The sequence below is a fragment of the Siphateles boraxobius genome, unplaced genomic scaffold (assembly GCF_051911475.1).
Source record: "Siphateles boraxobius isolate OS27281-9 unplaced genomic scaffold, OSU_SipBor_1 55, whole genome shotgun sequence".
Lineage (NCBI taxonomy): Eukaryota > Metazoa > Chordata > Actinopteri > Cypriniformes > Leuciscidae > Siphateles > Siphateles boraxobius.
In genome coordinates this window covers 3,136,642-3,161,185 of record NW_027509181.1, presented here as the reverse complement: position 1 = coordinate 3,161,185, position 24,544 = coordinate 3,136,642, and the positions used below count along the sequence as shown (strand labels likewise).

At 38.6% G+C, this 24,544-nt stretch overlaps 1 protein-coding gene across 2 annotated transcripts in view; it reads right to left on the bottom strand.

Annotated features, from left to right (window-relative positions):
- Positions 1-23,018, bottom strand: part of kbtbd2 (kelch repeat and BTB (POZ) domain containing 2) — a 39,419-nt gene extending 16,401 nt beyond the window's left edge. Inside the window, exons 1-3 of one of the 2 annotated variants that reach the window (XM_077205855.1) lie at positions 22,798-23,018; positions 22,558-22,689; positions 9,596-9,974 (exon numbers count right to left, since the gene is read on the bottom strand). In XM_077205855.1, the coding sequence (XP_077061970.1) occupies positions 9,596-9,768 (173 nt within the window). In that variant the 5' untranslated portion in view covers positions 9,769-9,974; positions 22,558-22,689; positions 22,798-23,018. The remainder of the gene's footprint in view (positions 1-9,595; positions 9,975-22,557; positions 22,690-22,797) is intronic. The other variant, XM_077205854.1, reaches the window with a different exon arrangement.
- Between the last annotated feature and the right edge of the window lie 1,526 nt (positions 23,019-24,544).

Sequence of the window (24,544 nt, the reverse complement as noted above, 5' to 3'; positions counted from 1 at the left end):
ATGATCCGAAGTAACTAGTAACTACCTACTTGTAGTTTTTTCATTGGATACTTTTTACTCTTACTCAAGTAACTATTAAGATTATTACTTTTACTTGAGAAAATATTTCTATAAGTACTTGTACTTTTACTTGAGTACAGTTTTTGGATACTCTACCCACCTCTGGGGAAATGCGAGGCAATGGTCACAGCTGAGGAAAGTCAGTGCTGCAGGGAGGTGGATGCACCCTAGCATGAAAGATAGTACCATCCTTTTTTTTGTTAGGAAACCTGTGGACTCGATGTCCTGACAGGCAGGAGTTTTTGCAACCTCCACAAACACAATGATTTACCATGACGATGATAAATTAAAATACAGAAACTACCAACCGCTCTTACTAAATACCAACCTACTCTGCACTGAGCGGACACAGAGCACACACATAACTCCCTCTCGTGACGTAAAATGACGTTTTTTTGACATAAAAAAACGTTTTTTTTACGAGCAGTCAAAGAAACGCTCACTTTATCTACTAAATTGGTACCCTTATGTCGTTTTAAAACATTTTAAATCCTACATTAAGTTTTCATATGGTATTTTCATACAAGGTTATATATTAATTTTAAAAAAAAATTACCTTCAATACGCCCTTTAAAGTGATCGTTTAGCCTGGCTGGACATGTGGCAGACGAGAAAAGAAATGTTTGCGAAATAAAACTTGCCATTGATGTACAAGTGATTGCAATAGGCCTGTGTGTGTGTGCGCGTGTGTTTTGAGAAATATCTTTATACTGCAAGGCTATATTTATTTTATTTTTATTTGCTATTTATATATTATTTTATTGCCATTACCTGTTTTCATACAGAAGTTTAGTTTCCTAAATAAGTAAATATATCACTTTTTTTTAGTTGAATTTATGGAAATGAAAATGGTTCTTCCATACCATAACACTGCACTTAGATATGTGTGAATTTCCCACACCAGGAGTAATAATTTACATAGTTCTATTTTATTTAATTTTTTCAAAAAAATTTCTATGTAAAATGTTCTATTAAAGGGCACCTATTATGCAAAATTCACTTTAACATGGTGTTTGAACATAAATGTGTGTTTGCAGTATGTGAGCAAAACCACCCTAGAATGATAAAAATCCACCCAGTGGTTTTTTTACAATCTCAATAAATCATAAGCACATTGTCTCAGAACGAGCTGTTCTAAGATTCGGCTCAGTGTGACGTAGAATTGAGCAAGCCCCACCGACGTGGTTTGATTGACACTGTGGTTTTGGCATAGACCCCGCCCTCGGTGATCTGTTCACCATCCTCCATTGTTTCAACGACAGATGGTGTTCTAACGATTTGTGCTGCCTTGTTGAAAATGTCTCCTAGGAAACATAACTGTTCTGTTGTGGGATGTAATAATGTTCATAGTAGTCAGAGCCACTGAAAACGCAGTGGATGGATTTTATTTAGGAAGGAAAGGCGCCACTTAAACTTCCATATGCAGCTCATTTACATTTAAGGTGGTACGCACTAAAACAGCTCTTTTTAAAACAGGCCACAAAAATGACATTTTCAAATGGTTATAATAAATTAATTGTGGCGTATTTTGTGCTGAAACTTCACAAATACATTCTGGGGACACCCGAGACCAATATTACAACTTGTAAAAAGGGGCATAACAGGTGCCCTTTAAAGAAAAGATGGAAAATAAATATTTCTGTTTTCTGTAAACTGGTTAGAAAAAATGAAATCGGAATCGGCTAAAATCGGTATCGGCAGGCCAAACTCATGAAAAATCGGAATCCACCTAAATTAGGTGCATAAAAAATTATTCTATAGTGGTCGCTAATGTCCTTTGGTGTTTGACGTGGTCGCAAAACGTATTATATTGTTTGTGCTAACAAAGCACAGTTGCCATCAAGGCAGATCTTCTTGTCAGACGATCATACCATTCCTGAGAGGTTAAAAGTGGCAAGGAACCAAAACTCCATCAGGTGACAGAATGGAGAAAAAAAACCTTGCGAGAACCCAGGCTCAGTCAGTGAGCCAGTTCTCCTCTGGCCAACGAATGAACAGTGTACTATTATGATTAAGGCAGCATTATAGGTCAGAAGTCAGATTGGATCAGAACTTTCACAATATTTATCCATTTCCATCTGGTTGGGGGTAATCAGTGCATCTCTAATATAAATATAATTTATTAGGAGCATAATCGCACCCGAAAAATTATTTATTAAAGTGAGTACGTTCTCAAACTTAAAACAGAAAAGCAAGCATTACTGTAGTATGCATGATTTGGCATGGCAGACGATACGAATAATGAATAACTATTACGGATCTCAAGCCACTCCTAAAAGTTTGCAGTGTGTCTCTGCCTATGATAAATGGTAAACTCCACTCTCAGTTCCAATAATTGAGGTAACTTTCAGGTTTATTAATTAGCCATAGCAACTTATTCTCAGAACACAACCCACTTCGGAGTTAGTTTATTTCAGCAGTATTCAGCGCTTCTGTGCGATATCAAAGTCCTTTAACCTGTTAACCTGCACCCCCCTCTAGGGGGCTCACAGCTGAAAATGCCAACCTGAATTAAAATAAATACAGCTCCTGAGAACAGTGCACCACAGACACAATTGAGGTCTCTTTGGAAAGAAGGCACTTGGGACTCTACTAACAATCAATCAGCGCTGCAAATGCTCAAACAGATAAAAAGTTATAAAAGTTGAAGTGCCTCAAAAATAATGTGCGCTACAAATAATGTGTTATTTCATGTACAAATATATAAAAATAGACCTGGAAGAATCCAGGTACCGTAAGTAAAGGATTCAAAGCCACAAGTCTCATCAGTTTATATTTCAAATTTGAGGAAGATATAATGAAAAATGGGGATCCTGCAAGCTTTTTTCCAAGACTATGTCAGTTCCCTTTCTCCCTACCCCTGCCTGAGGCACATCCCAAGAAATCACATCCCCAAACTAAATTAATTGCAGTTGCTGAACAATTTGCACTACATTCACAATTTAGATATCTTTAAAAATAAGACACTTTATAGTTTATTACCCAAATGTTAAAGTTGAAAAAACTTACACAGACAAAAAATTATAGAATTTGAAGTGCCTTGAAGATAATTTGTACTGCAAGTAACATTTTATTATCTCATGTAAAAATAAATGAAAACAAACCTAGAGTAATCCATTTAGGTAATTGATTGAAAGCCACAAGTCTCATCAGTTTATTTTTCACATTTGAGGAAGATATAATGAAAAATGAGATTCTTACCATATTTTTTCCAAGACTATGTCCAGGTACCAAGAAACCTACTTGGATACCTCAAAAAGCAACCTAATGACCAAATGTTATGAAGGGTACTGCAAGCTATTTTAGTCATCATATACACTGCACCATGCTTTTTCAATTATAAAATAATACACACAACCATAAGACTTTATATATAAGTGATTTATTTGCACACCAGAACAATAAAAATACAAATAAAATTATATGAAATTTTCAGTCAGTGCTGGTCATGCCAAACAGCGAAGCAGTCACGCTTTGGCTGAAAGCACAATGCTGTTGAACAAGTCTTGCAAAAAAAACGGGTTTTTCGGGAACAAATCCTGCACTCACGCCTTCCTTTGGTGCTGTCTGAAGCAAAGGTCCCTGGTAAGTGGCGAGTCTCATCTTTGTGGGATGGAGGAGATGAAGGAACATCAGCACGCACCAACAGAGTAAGTTCCTCAACGAGACGTTCTCTGAATTGTTTCTGTGTCAATGGGAAAAAATGGAAAGATAATTAGCACCAAATGTCAAGTAAATAATTCTTTATAGTTTTTATATGGCTGGCCATTCAAGCAACTGCCAAACTGATGGGCAGTCATTTAGACAGCATTCATACTAAAGGTCGAGTAGTCGTTAGACAGCATTCATACTGCTGGTTGCCCACTCAATCAACAATCAATGGCTGGTGATGGCCAGTGATACAGACAGCATTCATATGAATTGCCAGGCATAGAACCAACAATCAGACCCATGGCCGGCCATCAGACAGGAATATGTACAATTGTTCTGTAATTTTTCCTAGCACGCACGCACGCACGCACGCACGCACGCACGCACGCACACATATATAGTGTGTGTGTGTGTGTGTGTGTGTGTGTGTGTGTGTGTGTGTGTGTGTGTGTGTGTGTGTGTGTGTGTGTGTGTGTGTGCTAGGAAAAATTACAGCAAAATTGTCAGTCTATTTATATTTATACTGTATAGGACAATTGTACAGGTGTTTAGTTGTTCCTGTAATTTTTGCAGTGTGTGTGCTAGGAAAAAATTACAGAAAAAACTAAACAACTGTACAATTGTCCAATATATACAAATATAAATATATATACACAAATAAATAAATACATAAATAGCATCATCTTTTCAGACTGCAATGCATTTACATTATAAAACAAATGGGAAAACAAACAGGCACTCACTGACACACACACACACACACACACACACACACACACACACACACACACACACACACACACACACACACACACACACACACACACACACACACACACACACACACACACACACACACACACACACACACACACACACACACACACAATGTGTGCATGTTACAACTCACCGATATAGAATTGGATCATCTTTTCCGTCCTCAAGCATAGCGCGCTCGTCGCTGTCTTCACTCTCCTCAATTTCATCATCGCTGCTTCGAGTGATCTCAAATAAAACATCTTCAGCAGAAAAAAAACTTATTTTGACGATCCATTTTATGACAGAATCCGGCCAGTAAGTAAGACGCAAAAACAGATGTTGACCCGTCGAGTGTTAGCTGTCAAATGACAGGGGTGTTGTCACAGCCTACGTCGCAGGTTAGCTCCTCAAGTGAGAATGGAGAGCGCCGGATTCAAATAAAAAAAACATCTCACTCGACTAATATGAACTTCCCGGGTATCGTTGGACTCGTGCACTGATTGGCTACATTTTCTATCAGTTATATAATTTTGATTCTTTCATTGGCTTTCGTTGTAAAGACAAAATGATAGGCTATGCATATCATGACGTCAAAAAAACTGACTGCAGTTTTTGGCTATTTTGAACTATATTGCCTATCTTTGTTTGTGTGTGTCTGTGTGCGCGGTCTTAATTTGTTCATCACACTCTAAGCAACACACCCATATAACTTTCTGCTACTGGGAGTCAGTTTTTTATGCATTATTTTATTGCATAACCAACAAGCACGATACTTTACACTGAAGAAACCAACAAGCATGATACTTCACACTGAAGAAACACGGTGTCAACAAAGGAATAACCATCGATATTACAACGTTATTGTTTCTTTGGACTAAAAATGCTCCATGGGATGTTATTCAGTGGACCCTCAGCTTTCCATTCAATCTGGAACTTTTAGTAGTGGATGCGTGTGTGGCTCGTTATAACGACAATCGTGTTAAGTACTCCGTTTTTCATTATGTGTGTTTTGATGTGTACTGCTTACATAAATGCAAGAAATACATTCGTTATAAGCTTTTCAACGAAAAACAGTGCTCTATCATCGATGCTTGAGGCTTAGACCTTTAAAATGATATATAGTTTGCCAAGATTAATGATATTCTTTCACGTTAAATCCATTCATGAACATTAAACTAGTGGGGGGAAAAACGCTTCAGTGCACTGGCTAACAGGTTAAGGCAAGTCACGCTACTCGCCCGCAATCTGGGCAGCTATTTCGGACTAACAAGACCAGGCTCCTATCTAAATGAATGGGCAGAGAGTCAGAACTGCACTTTTACTGGTCACTGGGACATAAAAACTGCATGTATAGAAACAGCAGTAAAATATGATAAAAATCGCTGAAAAAGTTTGATGACTTTGCCCCAAAATAAGGTTTAAAACGTCTTTTTTCCCCACAGGTTATACTTTTACTATGGATACGCAAGGGTTCTCTCCCTCTCTGCCGTGCGCGTGCTACACGGTTTGAAGCACAATACGTGCGAGCTCTTGCTCGCTCGCTCTAGATTCCGGGAGATTAACTAATTTGCGGACATCAGGGAGCCGCTATCAATATGCGGGAGACTCCCGGAAATTCCCAGGAGACTTGGGATGTCTGATATTTACACAATGCACACATACACTACATATCAAATCTGCCGCCTTTTCAAACAGTAACGTATTTTCCACTGTCTCAAACCTCAACTGTGCACATGCGTCAGTGGAACCAGACGATAGGCTTAAATGTTTCCCGGCTTGACTGTTAAAAGCAGACGATTGGCTTTCCAGCGGGACGGGCGGGACATGTGCGTACAACCGCCATCTTTGGCGTTACAGGTTTTCCCTATATAGTTGTATTGAGGATTGAGGAAGTGGCATGTCTCTATATAAATGGTCTCTGGCGATATTGATGAGGCTCCATTCAAAAGTTTGTTTGTTTATTTATTTATAATGGGGTATATGTATTTATATGCAAATGTGATACATCTTATCTTACAACAAATGTGGAAGCAACATAAAAAATAAACTTATAAAGCCATATCTTTGCAAGCATTGGCTGCTGTTTTTTTATTTAGTTTTTATATTTATCGTCAAAACAAACAATATTACTCTTGTTCACAGTAATAAACTGTATCTTTCAATATTCTCTTAATCTTTAATCAATTTAAAAAAGGATTGCACTATAGCCTAGTAGTTAGCGATATGCACCAAGATGTAAATTGCCAGTTTGTTAATCAAATTAGAATCATGAAATTTGTGTCAATGCCCAGCCCTAGACTTTAATAGAGATGCTGTTGCCGAACACTGTTGAGAGACGCACAGACTGAGCCTAAGGTAATTTCACTCACACACTCACTCACTCACACACACACACACTCACACTATGGATGTGACGGTGAGGATATTTTCCCACCGGTTAATCGACGTGTGACAACACCGGTAATACCGGAAACACCGGCGGGGGCTTTTAAATCACTAATTTGAAGGCAAACGTAAAATGCGAGCGTTTGCACGGGCATGCATAATTGGTGGTCGTCCGGAGCAACACTGTTTTGTTATTGTGCGCTGAATTGGCGCTAATTTGAAAACGAAACTAATTTTTTTTTTACATAGCTTATAAAAAGCTGGTGCAGCAGTGTGCACTTCACTTTTAAATTAGCGTCAATTCATCCTTCGCATGGAGTTTGATGCGATCTGACAAATCAAAATCCACCATATTTTGTCCGACAAAGCAGTCAGGAGAGTTAGTAGATTAACGTCGGTGGATTTGAACTTGGTTTTAACTGAGGAAATCTCTCACGACACATTAGAGCCACAAAACGGTAGGCCTATTTATTGTTTCACTTTCTTTGACTGACCAAATTTGAAAGTTGAGACTTTGTTTCATATTAAATATTACCTGCTCAGTCCTGTCTGTCAAGCGCGTTGTCGGTGTCCTTGTAGGCTACGTGAGTTGCACGTATAAAATGAAGTTAACGAACAAACATGATCCATCAGGAAACGCCATAGATCGCTGAATTTCACTGCACTTCATGAAGAGTTTTTCTTTTGCGTGAAGAAGCCGCTCGCCGGAGATGTGTTAAAAGATAGCGGAGTGCATTCATGATTATTAGGCTACCGGTATAATAATCATCCTGGCTCCGTGTCTGAGTGAGAAATTTACTCTCTTACCTTTTCTTTGATTAACATTAGTGACACTTTAAGACCAGTCGCTGCTGACAGAGATGCGATCTGACACGCGTACCATTTTATCACAAATCTCTACGTTAATTTAAGACTTTATTTAAATCATTTAATACTGCTCTTATGAGGACACTCGACAAAACGGATATTTTGGCATAATTTGTGTGCGTTATGGTTTGTTCAAGCTCAAAAGAGAACTCGATACTGACGCGCGTCTTTTCTGTGGGTCGCGCTCGTGCGTGTGTGTGTATAGGCAGGACTTATAGCGCGGTCTCTTTAGTCTTGTCGTGCTTAAAAGCATTCACATTAATAAGAGCGTGATCATACAACGCTAGTCAACGGGTGACAGAAAAAAAACGGATACTGCGTAATTGCGTTAATATTTTAACGCTTTAAAAAAAATGTTTTTTTTTCTCCGCGGTGTCGCGGTGGGCAAGTGATGAAACCGGTGTTGCGACTGATCACCGTGTAACACCGGTAACACCGACTACCGTAGCAAGCCTAACTCACACACACTCTCACACACTCACACTTAAGTAATCTATCAATGTCTTCTCTCCAATAACAGCATATCAAATGCTCAAGCCTCTGTTACCATCTTTGAAATGATGTTTTGGAATTGGCAAATGAGGCTTGGAATGATATGCGTAAGAAATTATTACACAAGTGAGTTTAAGGACAAAAACCTGATAAATGTTTTGAAATAAAACATCTGACAATTTCATGAGCTGTGGTAACCATAGTATAAGCGGAATAATTGACTCCGTGCCGTTGTAATAATAGATAAATAATGCAGATCTGATTACTTTAATAATTCAAAGTCCCGTCATCAATTATTCCTTACTTATAAAATGGAGTTTGTTAAAAAAAAAATTAAAAAAATCTGAAATGAATAAAATAAATAAAGTTTAGATTTTGTTCTGTGAACCATTTTAATCCCTGCCCCAAACAGATATAAAAAAATAATTGAATTAGAAACAGAACTTTCTAAAATGAGAAGGAAGCAAAACAGAAGAATAAAAATAAAGTAGAAGTAATTTCTGCTTTTGAAAACAGTATAGCACTGTTATAATCCCTTTCAAAACCTGCCTCTTTTGTTATTAAATCTAAAATTACAAAATGTAATTTAAAAATAAAAAGTTTTAAATTTTTTAATATTTTCTTTACTTAAATTATCATCATCATAAATAATCTAATTTAATTAATATTTGTATTTTAAAACCGTTAAATAAAATAGTTTCAACCGTTTTTGCTATGGTACCGAAATTTGTACCGAGAACCGTGAAAATTAACTGCCATTGGACCGACTACAGGATTTTTTGGTACTGTGACAACACTAGTCTAAGGTTAACTGAGGCTGGTGAGAGCTGATTGGCAAAAACATTGTCTTTATTTTTGTATTAAGACGAGAGCAACATTTCTGTTATGCAGAAAACTAAAAATATTGAAATAGCATAATTGAAAATGGCATTGCCTATAAAAAGCAGAATTTTAAAGAATTTCAATTTTTGTAACACTTTTATACACATACACAAATTCTAAAGCTTTCTTTTTTGTTTGTTTGTTTACAGTTTAATACCATGCCAGCTACCTCGGCTATTTCATGGTGAGAAAGATAATTAAAAAATTGCAATTAAAATAGGTTTTTAAACTTTATCTTAGATAAAAATTCTAAAACTAAATCTGGTCTTACTTCATTAAAAATCTTTCCATAAGAGTCAAATAAAAAATAAAAAATAATAAAAATAAGTGTTCAATTTATCACAGTCCATCAAAAAATGCTTCAGTAATATTGGATTCTGGCATAAAGGCATAAAGGAGGATCTTTTCTTTAACAGAAAAATATGAGTTGATCTGGAGAGTAACGTATATATATGTAACGAGTTATTATTGCGTATTCACAAACCCCTGCTCTACGCACCTGAAGTAAGAGCTGCAGGTGGCCAGCACCAACTTATGGCAGGGGAACTCATTCTCCTCCACCAGCAGAGTGATGTCAGTCAACATCTTCTGCTCATAGAAATACTTCAGCTGTTCCAGCACAGAAACAGCATAATCTGCGTTGACTGGCCGACGCTCTCCAACCTCCGACATGTTCGTATCCCATGAGTTTTCAACCAGCTTTCTGATGTCAAAGCGTAAAGGTTCCTTTCTGCAATGGCCTGTTCCCAGAATATTTTGAAATTAAGGTTATTCCTCTACCATGCTGAGTCACAGCTTTTACAGCACTCCCCGGTGTTCAGCTGTCTTGGAGGATGTTGGGATTTAGAGAAAAGGAAGCATGAGGTAGAGGGAGATATCTACAACAGAAAAAAATATATATTCGTTTTTAATAAAAGTAATCAATAATAATAATATTTTATAGAACAAATGTAAAATTACAGTACTAACACTTAATTACTAAAAAAACAACCAGCTTTTTATTTTGGTGGAAAACTGTAGTAAGTCTTTAAAGCTTCTCTTTCTGATACAACAGACGCTAAAACACAACATGTACTATGTGGCAGTCCACTAATACGTTTTCATCTGAAAATCCAAATTTTTCTCTCTATTTTTCCACACTGAGACAGCATTTTTGTCCTGTGAAAACGGAGCTTTTTAAAAACACAGTTTTCGCATTGTAGAGTGGACTGTGAAAACTGAGGTGTTTGCAAACAATGAAGCATGTTAAGTCATGTGACGCATATTGAACCAATAGATATTTATGTGTTTATACTGCTATTGTGCCTGCTATGTGCAAATCACTTTCACACTGTTGCTAAAGATGTTACGTTGTACACTCTTCATATCGCAGTCCTGCAAAGATGACAGAAAATTTACTTGCAATTGCTGTCCAGACCAAACATATAATGGTGCCTGAGTGCGACCTGGATGCATCAGTGAAAGGGGAGATATTTTGCTAAAGAAAATTATCCTACCAGAAGAATAGCATGAGACTTTTATAATGTTTGTTCAATCTGTATCATGGTTGTTAATGGAGCACAGGTAAAGGGGCGCAGTGACTGAGGTGGCCGGGTCCCTCGTGGCGCAGACGCTGAAGTCAGGGCTGGAATTTCGGTGCGGGATTGCGGGTATTGTGCATCATTTTAATCATTCCCGCAGGTCTTTCGTTTATAATGCGGGAAATTCCCGCAAACATTCATTCAATTTAGCATGTAGGCCTATGAGTAAATTTAACCTAACAGATTATAAGATCAAATCAGTCATTTTAAAACTTTCTGCGAGACGCAATTTCACAAACAGCGTGAGTGATTCTGCCAATGCCTCGTCTTTTCTGTCTCTTAAAATAGGTTACAAAAGGCAAGCCAATCGCGCTGCAGCTGCAGGCGGAGACTCTAGACTCTCGCGTTTCAGGAGTCGGGACATTTGATGGAAATGTCACTTGCACAATCGGGCCATTGCATCACTATTGTTTATAATTTGTGCGTCTTTTTAGGTCTTACCTATTTAAACATTCAAGCGATTTTAACCCGCATAACAAACAGCTCGTGAGTAACAAAACTGAGTTATTTTTTTTGAATTATATCGCTTTAACGGTCCAAAGCACACAACATTGTCTAAATTCCAGTCTTGGGGAGTATCCTCTCAAACACAATCGGTTATGTCTTAATACAAAAAGGAAATGCATGTGACACTATAATGAAAACAGTATGGGCCGTTCACGTTACGTCTTTTGCGCGTTCATCCTTTGCTGAAACGTCTTCGTCTTCATTGAGAACGTGGCTCATGATTGCTTAGCAACAGGGAGCCCTTTTTAAAAGAGAAGTGGCGCGGACTGCGCTTTACACGCAACATGTGAACGTGGATCCGTGCACTAGCTCTTAAAGTGAGAGTAGCCTAAACTGTGTCTGTAATTATTGTATATAAAACAACAAAAGATAGCATTAATTGTAAGGAATCAGGATTAATAGCCTATGTATTTAAATTATACAGGACTAAAATACTATTCCGTGTTATTTTACATTTGATTACTTTTTTCCCTTTCTAGCATTTCTGAATACTAGTGTTAGACCTAAACTTTTCTCTTTATTTAATGTAATTATTTGTGCTACTTTTTTCAATTTAATTCAAAGATTGAAATCAAGCTTCCTTTTGTTGTGTAAACTAAAAAAAATGTCCCCATTGTAAAAATACAATACAATACACAAATACAATGAGTGAGCAAACATTTAGCTAAACGTATTTTTTAAAAATTGTCTAAAAAAAACTCCCCCCCCCCCCCCCCCCCCCCCCTAGAAATAGCTAGAGTTGCCGAATGCCCCTTTAAATGGTAAGTCAAGTGAACATGCAAGTTGAACTTTTTAGTGACAATTACGAAAATGAATCTGGAGATTATTGGATTGTTGCATTTTATATCACAAGGGGTTGAAAGAAAAAAATCTGGTTGTAATAAGCAATTTTGTGGATACTAACTGTAATATTATTATTAAATTTTTATTAGTGATTACTTATATTTTTCTGGCTTACGGCCCTGATATACTTCAAGAAATGACTATTACGTAATAGGTAGGTGTGCACGGAGGCTCCCCCTTCTTTCACATGGAAATCTTTTCCTGTTCATTCCGTCAAGGTGAGACCAACCCGCGAGTTAAAACATGAACACACTGCTGTTTTACTTCTGATGAAACGAGACAATGAAACTGCTTTTCATGTTTAATACGGTAAAGCTGCTTGATTTTAAGCAATCTATTTTATAAAGTGCTATATAAACGTGACTTTACTTGAGTGCCAAATTGAAGAGCTTTTGCAAACATATCCACGTTGCTATGATCATATGCTTTTCTTAAAGGGGACCTTTAGTGTGTATGTGAAGTTTTAGCTCAAAATACCCAACAGATAATTTTTTACAGCATGTTTGAATTGTCACTTTTTGAGGCTCAGAAAAACACACCGTTTTAGTGTGTATCCCTTTAAATGCAAATGAGCAGCTTCTGCCGTTCCAGAGGGCGGAGCCTCACGAGCTCACAGGACGTGTGTCAGGACAATCTCTCATCTCACGGAATGATAATATCAAAACAAACTTTCAGTAGCCGTGTTCATTTCGACCCAGAGTCGGACAATAATGCCGACAGAGCTGCTGTATGGAGATTGAACAGGTATAGTCTAGTTTAATTACGGTTATAACTTGTTTTTCCATCTTTCTTTTATCCACTATTAGTACAAGCCTGTTGTAGCGGACCGCGTCCGAATGTTGTAAAAATGTACTGATGAGTTCAATGAAGTTTATTGTACATCACACAAAAGATGAAGCGTCAATTTCACTCTAGAAAATCACTGTAAGAGCTGAATAAACATTGTATAAGTCAACATTAAAGTATTATCCTTAAACTCTCTCCCTTTCATTATTATCAACATACACAGCGAAGTACAAAAAACACTCGTTACAACTAACAGTAAACAAATATTATACACACCTTTTCAGGGGGTGCTTAATAAACTGGTAAACAGTATATCCGTAAAACAACTCCTATGAACTGTAATAATTGTGTGCGCTCTCACTTTCATTACTGCCATGATCAGTAACGTTAGGGCCTATCGTTCCAGTAAATAAATAGAGCTATGTGGATTAATACATCCAGCTACACAACACCGACAACGCTTGGGAAACATTCTAGTCAGTGCAGAAATGGCGGATGTGTACAACTATCAACTCGCTGTGAACTCGATCAGGGCGGCTCTATGTTAGAACGGCAGTGTCTGTCAACACTTGTGGGCGGGGCCTGTGGCGTTAGTGACGTCACTAAAGCCGCATTCTGAAAACAGGTCGTTGGGATACACTGCTTATGATTTATGGGGATTTAAAAAAAAGGACTGGGTGGATTTTTATCACTGCAGGTTGGTTGTGTACACATACTGCCATCACACATTTATGTCCAAACACCATGCAAAAGTGAATTTTGCATAATAGGTCCCCTTTAAAGGAACACTCCACTTTTTTTTGGAAATAGGCTCACTTTCCAACTCCCCTAGAGTTAAACAGTTTTACCTTTTTCGAATCCATTCAGCCAATCTCCGGGTCTGGCAGTGGCACTTTTATCATAGCTTAGCATAGATCATTGAATCTGATTAGACCGTTAGCATCTCTCTCAAAAAAATAGCCAAAGAGTTTCGATATTTCTCCCATTTAAACCTTGACTCTTCTGTAGTTACATTGTGTACTAAGACTGACGGAAATTTAAAAGTTGCGATTTTCTAGGCCGATATGGCTTGGAACTATACTCTCATTGAAGTTGATTCCTCAACTACATCAGATTCAGATTATTTTATTTCATGCCATGTCAGCATTCAAAGCTATTTTCATGGCAAAAATTATATTATAAAAAATATCATATACAATAAAACAAAACAAATATAAACAAGTCATATTGAAAAATATATTTTTTTTTCAAATTAACCTATGATAAAAAAAATCCAAAACCTTTTCAGGCATAATCTCATTAAATATGTCCTTTAATGAAGTATCTTCATAAAAAAACATTCTGCTCAACTACATCAGATGTTCATAATAATAACAGAAAAAAAACTTGCCATAGTTTTGTCTATTTGTCAGTAGCCAGTTTTGGTGTAACAAGCTGTACATTTTGTTGCCAATTAGTAAATGTAGTCGGTGTATAGGGCTGACTTCTAATGGTCGAGGATTCGACGATTCGATTCGGAGAGGTCTGATTCGACTATGAACCTCATAGTCGAAATTTAGGGAAGTGTTATGTAACCAATAGGGGTGTGACGGTTATTATATAATGTGAGACCGACGGTTATATTTGATCACCGTCATTAGAACTCTATAACCGCCAAAACCGTGCTATTAAAATTTTTTTACAAACATTTTTTATCATAGAGAATGTTTAAATACTTATATCATCTTACGAGGGAAACGGAGGCGGAGTTAGTGGTGCTTCGGAGGCTGAGTGCCGGAGATGATTCGGGAGAGGTCTGTGCACCTTTACCGATCAGAGCGCGCGCTGACACGGAGTAAAGCCTTGTTTATAGCAGACGCGTCCGCACAAGAGCGAAGGTGTGCGCGGTAAAAAAATGACGCATTGGGTGCGCAAGACCGGCAAGACCCCATTTCGCTTGGCTGTGTGCATGGATTTTTTTGTAACAGCGCGCGCGACGCCGAATCCGAGGATAAACGACTTCAAGCCGAATCTGCTCGAGCATGTACGTCTCACCCGTACCGCCACGCAGTTTGCGGGTCTAAATTGCAAAGTTCATTGCAAAGTTTTTTTTGTTAAGGTTTTGTTTACTGTGTGTGATTTATTTAAAACAAAGCACGTTGATTGCAACGGTTTTTTTGGATTCATTTAATGGAAAGCACATTCACTTCTAGTTGTCTTGCAGTTCATTTTAAATAAACGTAGAGCGAGTTGTCCTATAACAGACGAACAGTTATTCAACCGAACGCCGGTTGATAGCCGAACTGCTATCAAAAAAAATTAAAAAATAAAAAGGTTCGACTACCAGTCGACTATCGCAAAATCTAACGAATCAGATTCGACTATGAAAATCCTTAGTCAAAAACAGCCCTAGTGTATTAAGAGGCTACAATTTCCAAGTATGTCCAAGTGTAACTTTGATCCCCTCCCATTAAGCTGATCTGTTGTGTGTTGGTCTGCCTGACCCCTCCTTGTTTGGAATAATTTTGTTACTCATTTTCTAAATCCAATTAAATAAACACTTGGTGGTTCTTCAAGATCTTGACTGTAGGGCCCTATGATTGCATGCACGAGCACTCTTCACAAAGCGCGCGTAAGTATTTTAAAATGAAAGCAGCTTTCTCAGTGATTTTTAAAATTTTTAATATATAAGCCAACTGCATTCCAAAAGACATAAATAATGCCTTTGTGGAGCATTTGTAAGGAAAATTCCGGCGGCCAAGACCGCGCACTGCATGATTAACATAGAAGCGGCAAAACCTAGTGCAATGAAGCCTGCAATGACTGTCCTTGTAATTCGTTTAAACCCCGAACTTTATGAAAGATAATTTTTCGGAAGGTTCGAGCAGTGTCGTGTGTGTGTGTGTGTGTGTGAGAGAGAGAGAAAAATTAGAAGCAAGCAGAATACGGTTGTTTCTAAAGCACGCGCAGCGTCATCACGCATCTGTGTTTAAAAACAAAGATCAGACTCGATTCTGAAATTCTCTGAATCGATCCAGAATAAACAACACAATATCAGATACATTAAAAATAAACTGTTCTTTCCTATATGCCAGACCTATATGCGTAGGGTGCCAAGTTGATGCTTGATCTGCAGACTGCTTTTCTCTTGCGTCTCACGTGACCAGTGTTATCGCAGCTTTTGCGGTTACAAAATCGTGTTTCATCATATCGCGATATTATCGCAAATGCAATTAATCGTTCAGTATGAAGGTATTTTTGGTGCAAAACAACTGAACGCCTGTGACAGTGAAATTTGTAGTTGTAGAGAATAGCCACACATGTGTATCAGTAAATTTGAAGTCACAGAGAGAAATGTTTTAAGAGTTGCAAACTTGTAGACTTTTTTTTCTCTCCCACAAACACAGCACAAGTTAGACCTTCTCAAATTCTTCATTGCAGGTGCACAAATCCTATCCTATTCTTCTCTCTTCTTGTTCATTTAAATAAGCCAAATAATTTAAGACCACACAGAAGCATGAATGAGTTGCTTTATTACTTAAGTACAATTTGGATTAAACAAAATTGTATGGACAAAAGTGAATAAATTACATTTGGTACAAGTTGGTTACTGTAAATGAGGAAAAAAACCTTAACATTATTTTACAGAATATAATAAGCAACCAATTTGATGCTCTAAAATAATTATATATTTACAAATATACATACTGGCAAAATAATGTAACATTATTTTTTAATGTTTTGGTGCAAGGTGTGCTGGTGCTGGCTTTGATATAATAATATATACACTAATGTTCAAAAGTTTGGTATTAGTAAGGTTCTAGGAAGGGTACCAAGACTACATTTATCTGAAAAACAGTAATATTGTGAAATATTATAAATATGTGAAAGTTTTCTATTTTAATGTTTTAAAAAAATGTATTGTGATGGCAGAGCTCATTACTCTAGATTTCAGTGTCACACGAGCCTTCAGAAATCATTCTAATACTGATTTGCTGCTCAAGAACCATTTCAGATTAAGAACACAGTTGAAATTTTAAATTTAATAAATTTTTACATTTACCGTATTTTCCGGACTATAAGTCGCTCCGGAGTATAAGTCGCATCAGCCCAAAAATGCATCATGACGAGGAAAAAAACATATATAAGTCGCACTGGACTATAAGTCGCATTTATTTAGAAATTTATTTAACAAAATCCAAGACCAAGAAAAAAAGATTTAAACAGACTTGAGAGGCTGAATAGGATCAAATAAAAAAAAAAAAAACATAACAAGACAGCGAGTCCAACAGTTATCGGTAAAGCAATTTTACCAAGCTCCCGCGATCTTATTCCACATCACTGAAGAGAGATTTTTTCAGCGGTAAAACTAGCTGTAGTCTAGAGCGCATAGAGCGCTCTCTCGTGGCTGTAGACGGTAATGTCACCCCCAATTTCGGCAAATGATGCATTCACGTCATACCACAAATACATCAAAAACTCGCAAATAATAATCTGGGGCCGTCTGCAATCCTGTGACGAGTAAATCTTGGTAATTTTGATGTATAAGTCGCACCTGACTATAAGTCGCAGGACCAGCCATGGTATGAAAAAAAGTGCGACTTATGGTCCGGAAAATACGTTAAATTACAGTTGATATTTAAAATTATTATTTTTTTGTAACATTATAAGTGTCTTTGCTGTCATTTGTGATCAATTTAAGGCATCCTTGACCTTGCCTGCTATAAAAGTATAACATTTTGTTTTAAATCTTAAGTGATGAAAATTATGAGAATGTCATGTTGTAACATCGATCCAACAAAGTTTAAAGGTTTCATTTTTCAAGAGTTCAAGTCCGAAGTACCTCTAATTGAAGCTCAATTAAGAACATACATGTTTATAGAACTTCATGACTTTTAAAACATGTTGTTGAATGAGTGTTTGTTGTGCAACAAAATAGATCATGCATTTGGATCAATGATCATCATTGTGTATCATCCTAATAACATGACTGTGGCGAACAGGACGGCCGAGGGACGTGAGAGAATGGCGCGAGGCCGGTGGTGCGATTGCTAATGAGCAACACCGGACAAGCACACCGGTCTCGCATCTCTCACGGAGGAGCGGAAGCATAAAGGAGGAGCGACGACGTTGATGATCGAGAGAGGAACAGGCCTGTATTTTAGTTGTGTTCGGTTTTTGTATTTTATTTTAGCCAGCAGTCGTCCGCGAGGGGCTGCTGGCAGTTATGTTTATTTTCGTTAGCCAGCAGTCGTCCGAGAGGGGCTGCTGGCGGTATTTTGGTTTGTTTATTTTATTTTAAATAAAGTATATTTTGATTGTTCACCGGTTCCCGCCTCCTTCCCGGGCTTCGGCACCAGTGTAGCAACGTCCCCCGGCCGTTCTGTTCGCCACAATGACAAAGAGAAACATCAGTGTAGGGTGCAAACTGTTTATTAGGACACTGATATGGTTGTGGAGTTATTTGCCAGAGATGACACAGTTTTAAAGCTTCATAAAATAAGGTATCAGAAGAGCTTAGCATAAATAAATTAAATGGTAATGGTTAATGTATTTAGGAATATTCTATATCTGCTCTTCTGTTGGAAAAAGGTGTTGCTGTAATCATTCAAGTGTTCTGGAATTTCTGGTTTTACTCATTTTTTTGTAAATGTATATTTTGTTTGTAAAAAAAGTTAATATTTTTTATTGCAGTGACATTGCAACAAAAGACAGTTTTAAAGCATTGCAATGTACAAAGGAAAAGCACAACGAAATGAACGAGTTGAAGTTTGCTGTACTTTATATAGGCCTATACACGAAGTGAATGCCTGTAATCATTCAGTCATTAACGAATGCAAAAGAACGTGCAAACTAATAAAAGCATGATGAACTTTATGAAATGATGCACAATTTTCTTTTAAGTTTTCTGAAACTATATTTACCTTTTTTGAAATAACCCATTAAATCTGTTGAGAAACGAGGAGTGAACCTCTGAGTGAACTAAAATGAGCAGTTCGACACGCATGCTCGGGGAACTCATGAATATTAATGTTGGCTCCACCCACTGCCTCTACAGATGCACAAGTCACTTTTGCTCCACATTTAACGGAGAGCGCGCGAAACTTGTCACTTGAAAGCTAAAAACAGTGTTTGAGATTCGTTGCAGCAGATTCAAGCAGCTGTAGTTATGTACTTGTGTTTGTGCTAGAAAAATATACAAGATATTTGTGAAAAAATATTCTACAAGTGTGCAACTCTCATTGGATGAATTCACATAGGCCTGCTGATTTTCGGATGAGCAAAATTTCTCTGTGACTTCACATTTTTTGATGCGGGTGTTTAAATGCGTTTTTCACCATATTCACTGCAGCAACTATAGCAAAAATGCGAGCGCACGAGTTTATTAATTTGAGATTTGTAGAATAGGATTTGTGCACCTGCAATGAAGAATTTGAGAAGGTGTAACTGTTGTGTTGTGTTTGTGGGAGAGAAAAAAAAGTCTACAAGTTTGCAACTCTTAAAACATTTCTCTCTGTGACTTCAAATTTACTGATACACATGTGTGGCTATTCTCTTCAACTACAAATTTCACTGTCACAGGCGTTCAGTTGTTTTGCACCAAAAATACCTTGATAGTTCAGCCCTAGTGGGGACAATATCGAACATGGCAAAAATCCATATTGCTCCGTGACGGGTCAACAAGGGTTGCTTTGGCTAGGTGCTGTTTATAGCATAGGTGACGATTTACATTCTAGAGAGCATTTGATTGGACAGAAGATGTGATGAGAAGCTGAAGTCCGCGTGATGGTCATAAAAACTGTAGGGGTAAAATCTTTGCGTGGCAGACAACTACTCTACCAGCTTTTTTTAATCCTGAGCACCAGTCTCGTGAGGCTTGCGCCTGCCTCAAAATCTCTCACTGTTTTAATATAGAAGACGAACCCACAGACAGTGCAATGCTGATCTTATTTATCTATTTCTCATCTGATCTTATATTTTATTCGCTCTTTTTATCCGTATATGGGAGTGCGCTCATGGCTCTATTGCGGCGCCAGCCACCAGCCACACGATCTCTGACTGTTTTCATACCAGACACTCGGGATTGATACACGAAAACACACAGACAGTGCAATCCTGCTCTTATTTACCCATTTTCTCGCCGTATCTTTTATTCGCTCTTTTTATCCGTATAGTGCGCTCGTAGCTCTATTAAGCCTCGCACCAGCCACACGATCTCTCACTGTTTACACCTATCAGACACTCCTAATGATACACGAGAGCACACAGACAGTGCAATACAGATCTTATTTACCCATTTCTCATCTAATCTTTTTTTTTTTTCGCTCTTTTTATCCGTAATATGGGAGTGCGCTCGTGGCTCTATTAAGCGTCGCCAGCCACCAGCCACACGATCTCTCACTGTTTTCATACACTCGGGATTGATACACGAAAACACACAGACAGTGCAATCCTGCTCTTATTTACCCCTTTCCTCACCTTATCTTATATTTTATTCGCTCTTTTTATCCGTATATAGGAGTGCGCTCGAGTAAGAGCCAGGATCGAGACGCGCTCTATCACGGGCAAAAAGAGCGAATAAAATATAAGATGAGGTGAGGAAATGGGTAAATAAGAGCAGGATTGCACTGTTTGTGTGTTTTCGTGCATCAATCCGAGTGTCTGGTAGATGAAAACAGTGAGAGATCTGGTGGCTGGTGACGCTAGTAAGAGCCACGATCGAGACGCGCTCCATAACGGGCAAAAAAATAGCAAATAAAATATTAGATAAGATGACATTAAGGTAAATAAGAGCAGGATTGCACAGTCTGTGTGTTTTCGTGTATCAATCCGAGTGTCTGGTAGACGAAAACAGTGAGCGATCTGGTGGCTGGTGAAGCTAGTAAGAGCCACGATCGAGACGCGCTCTATCACGGGCAAAAAGAGCGAATAAAATATAAGATGAGAAGGTGAGAAAAGGGGTAAATAAGAGCAGGATTGCACTGTTTGTGTGTTTTCGTGTATCAATCTGAGTGTCTGGTAGATGAAAACAGTGAGAGATCGTGTGGCTGGCACCGCTTAATAGAGCCACGAGCGCACTCCCATATACATATAAAAAGAGCGAATAAAATATAAGATCAGATGAGAAATAGGTAAATAAGATCTGTATTGCACTGTCTGTGTGCTCTGGTGTATCATTAGGAGTGTCTGATAGGTCTAAACAGTGAGAGATCTTGTGGCTGGTTTTGCTGATGGCGCGACGCTTAATAGAGGCACGAGAGCGCTCCCATACGGATAAAAAGAGCGAATAAAATATAAGATCAGATGAGAAATAGGTAAATGAGATCAGTATTGCACTGTCTGTGTGCTCTCGTGTATAATTAGGAGTGTCTGGTAGGTGTAAACAGTGAGAGATCGTGTGGCTGGTGCGAGGCTTAGTAGCCCAGGCGAGAGCCAAGAGATGCTCTCCCTTATGGACAAAAACAGCGAATAAAAAAATAAGATCAGCATTGCACTGTCTGTGTGCTCTCGTGTATAATTAGGAGTGTCTGGTAGGTGTAAACAGTGAGAGATCGTGTGGCTGGTGCGAGGCTTAGTAGCCCAGGCGAGAGCCAAGAGATGCTCTCCCTTATGGACAAAAACAGCGAATAAAAAAATAAGATCAGCATTGCACTGTCTGTGGGTTCGTCTGGTAAATTAAAACAGTGAGAGATTTTGAGGCAGGCACAAGCCTATGTCACAGGATTTAAAAAAAAATGGGTACAGTAGTTGCAAGGCAGGTGAAAAGCGTTTGGAAAATGGTGAATATTGGCCTATTGTGCATACCGTTCTGGCTCTCGCTGGCTTCAGGGGATATGCGCTGCATTTGGTTTAAAAACATATCTTACATATTGTGTAAGTTCGAGTGGCAGGCACATATAAGTCGCGAATATCTGTGACTGGTCGAATGGCAGGCGCATGTAACGCAGTGGCAGGCGCATATATCCGTGACTGGTCGAGTGGCAGCTCCCCCTGCCACGCAAAGATTTTACCCCCTCTCCATAAAAATCCGTGATCCATTTTAGTGGAAGTGAGGGACTCTGAATTTTGAATGCTTATATCTCATAAATGCAAAATGTTATCATTGATTTGGACCACCCCAGCTTATTCATAACCTTAAGGCTAACAAATTCATATTAAAAGGGAAAAAAAATATTTCAGGGGGCCTTTAACCAACCACTGCACCAAACGTAAACTAATATGATTGTCAGTCGTCGTAGTTATCGACCTCCACTCAGCACGTGATTGAGTTATGAAAACGTGAGATGCAGCCTATGAAATAATACGTTACATTAGTCGGCATCAGCAGCCTTTCTTACTATGAGGTTTGTAAATTGGCGGGACATGAGCCTTTTCCGGTGAAAGCTCATTAGTTCAGAGATCAGTAATGTAACAACATGAACTCATTACACACCCACATTTCTCTGTCTCCCCTATAAATATATGAAAAGCAGCTTAGAAACAACTATATACAGTAAAAGATTATAATAGCTTGAATACAGTTAAATATTAACGTTATATTAGTTTAATTTCTTAAGTGACGAACGTGTTTTGCTCCGACATCATTGCTGATCTCCGATTATAGAGTTTACGCCATACTACAGCATCTTACTTTACAACGCAAACATGCTGAGTTTTAGCTTCAGTAAACATTTAATCACAACTGGAGCCTAGCAGGGACGCTGTTATCCGGATCATAATCACACTAACGTACGCTGTTAAACAGGCCTGCTAGAGGTCACCTTACCTCCGATTTGCTGCTGGAACCTCCGGCTGCTGCGCGTTTCTGTCGGATCCACAACACACACACAGACGAAGATTTTTCTCAGACAGCAATCGTTTAGAAATGCTCGGTCCTTCCCGGATCGAAACCCGGTTCCTACAACAAACACATTGACGCCCTGATCATGATTTCAACCACATATTACACACGGATGACTGATATAGCATTATGCTGCTAAATATAATAGCAAATCTAGCTACGAACAGCAATACTTTCATGTATCGAAGATCGCTCGTGCACTTAAAACATTTGCACTCTGTATGCAACGATCAAGTGACTTATCCGGGCCTTTAGACGTCGAGTGAGCTACGGAGTCTTAATTTAAGAAGCCGCTTCGATCGGGAAAGCTAGCTACATGCTACCAGCCCGAAAATTAAACCGGTAGATAGGAACCAGCGACAAGCGTGTCACCAAACGGGGCGGGGACAAGCTTCTTCCTCCTTTTTCGCCTCTGATTGGCTAGAAGGGCTCTCCTCCGATTGGTTATTTGAAAAACGAAACGCATACTATCCGTCCTAAATAGTATTCGAAAATATAATTAGTACGTCCCAAATCGTAGTATGTTGAAATGAGTGTTTCAAACATAACCGAATGGTCTACTATTTCCGGTAAGAATCCGAAGTGCAGACAGAGCCCGTAACGGAGAGCCTTGGCACTTCCTATTGGCCCCGTTGTATATCATCTTGGTTGCAGTTCCATTAGAATTCCACTGGAGGTGATCGCGGGCGAGTGCAGGATGAATGGGTGTCTATGGAGCTAGACGGCTAAATGTATCCCTTTCTACTGCTCGTCGTTGCATCAACGTCGATTTTATTGTTGATTCCGCAGATTCAATATAGATTATAGTCCAAAAGTTGAATGAATGAGTACTTATGTCCTTTCGATTTCTTACAGGTTAGGTCGTTGTTGGCCGGAACATGCTAGCATTCTGCTATTATGTGACGTCATCACATTTTTGAACGGATTTTTAGAACAGGTAAGTGAAATTAAAAATGCAATTTCAGCTGAGTGTATTATTTTAGCCCCCCCCTTTTGAATGCAACTTTCAAATGACTTGACAAAAAATTACATCCTGAGAAAAGTAGATTTCTGGGGGTGAAACCCCATAGACTCCCATTCATTCTGCACTCGCCTGCGAGCGCCCCCTGCATGGACAGAGACGTGTTACTGCAGCCAGTCCAGAAACCGGAAGTAACCAGACAGTGCCAATTCATTTTTTTTTTTTTTTTTGAAATTCTCTGGTGCAGATCATAGACATCATGATGTCTATGGTGCAGATCGATGCACACTCTAACGGCTAATATTGCCCACAACCCATTGCGCGTTGGACGAGGATTCGGTTAGAACTACAAACACGGGTGAAAAGTGTTAAAAAAAACTACAGACATGGAGGACGCGCGAGTCCGACGGTTAGAGAGGTTTAGATAAAGAGGTTTGAGTGATTAATTATCAGTATCTAACCTGACGAAAATGTATTTATTCAACGTTGTCCACATTATATTGCATCTGCAGCAGCATTGTGAACTTTTGTAAAGATACGTTTAGCCATTACCTTTTAAATGCATCATTCAAATTGCATACACGAGGAGAGTCTCCGCATGAAAAACCCACGACTGCAGATGAACGTGCTCTGTGAATGCGTGAACGTGAATGGAGGATTTGAACCGTGACAAGATTATTGACAGGGCAGTTTACGGTGACAGGATGCACACAACAGAGCTGTCCGTTAAAGGTGACGTGATAGTATGTCCCAGAGCTTAATTGCCTACTCTTTAGCTACACACTCAAAAGTATTTACTTTTTCTTCACAAAAAGAGTACATACTTTTAGAGCGTAGTATAAGTAAGCGAATTGGGACGCAGGCAGCATAGGTTTTAACAGAGATGTTTTATGGCTCGTTTCCACTGAGCGGTACGGTACGGTACAGTTCGGTACGGTACGCAATTATTTG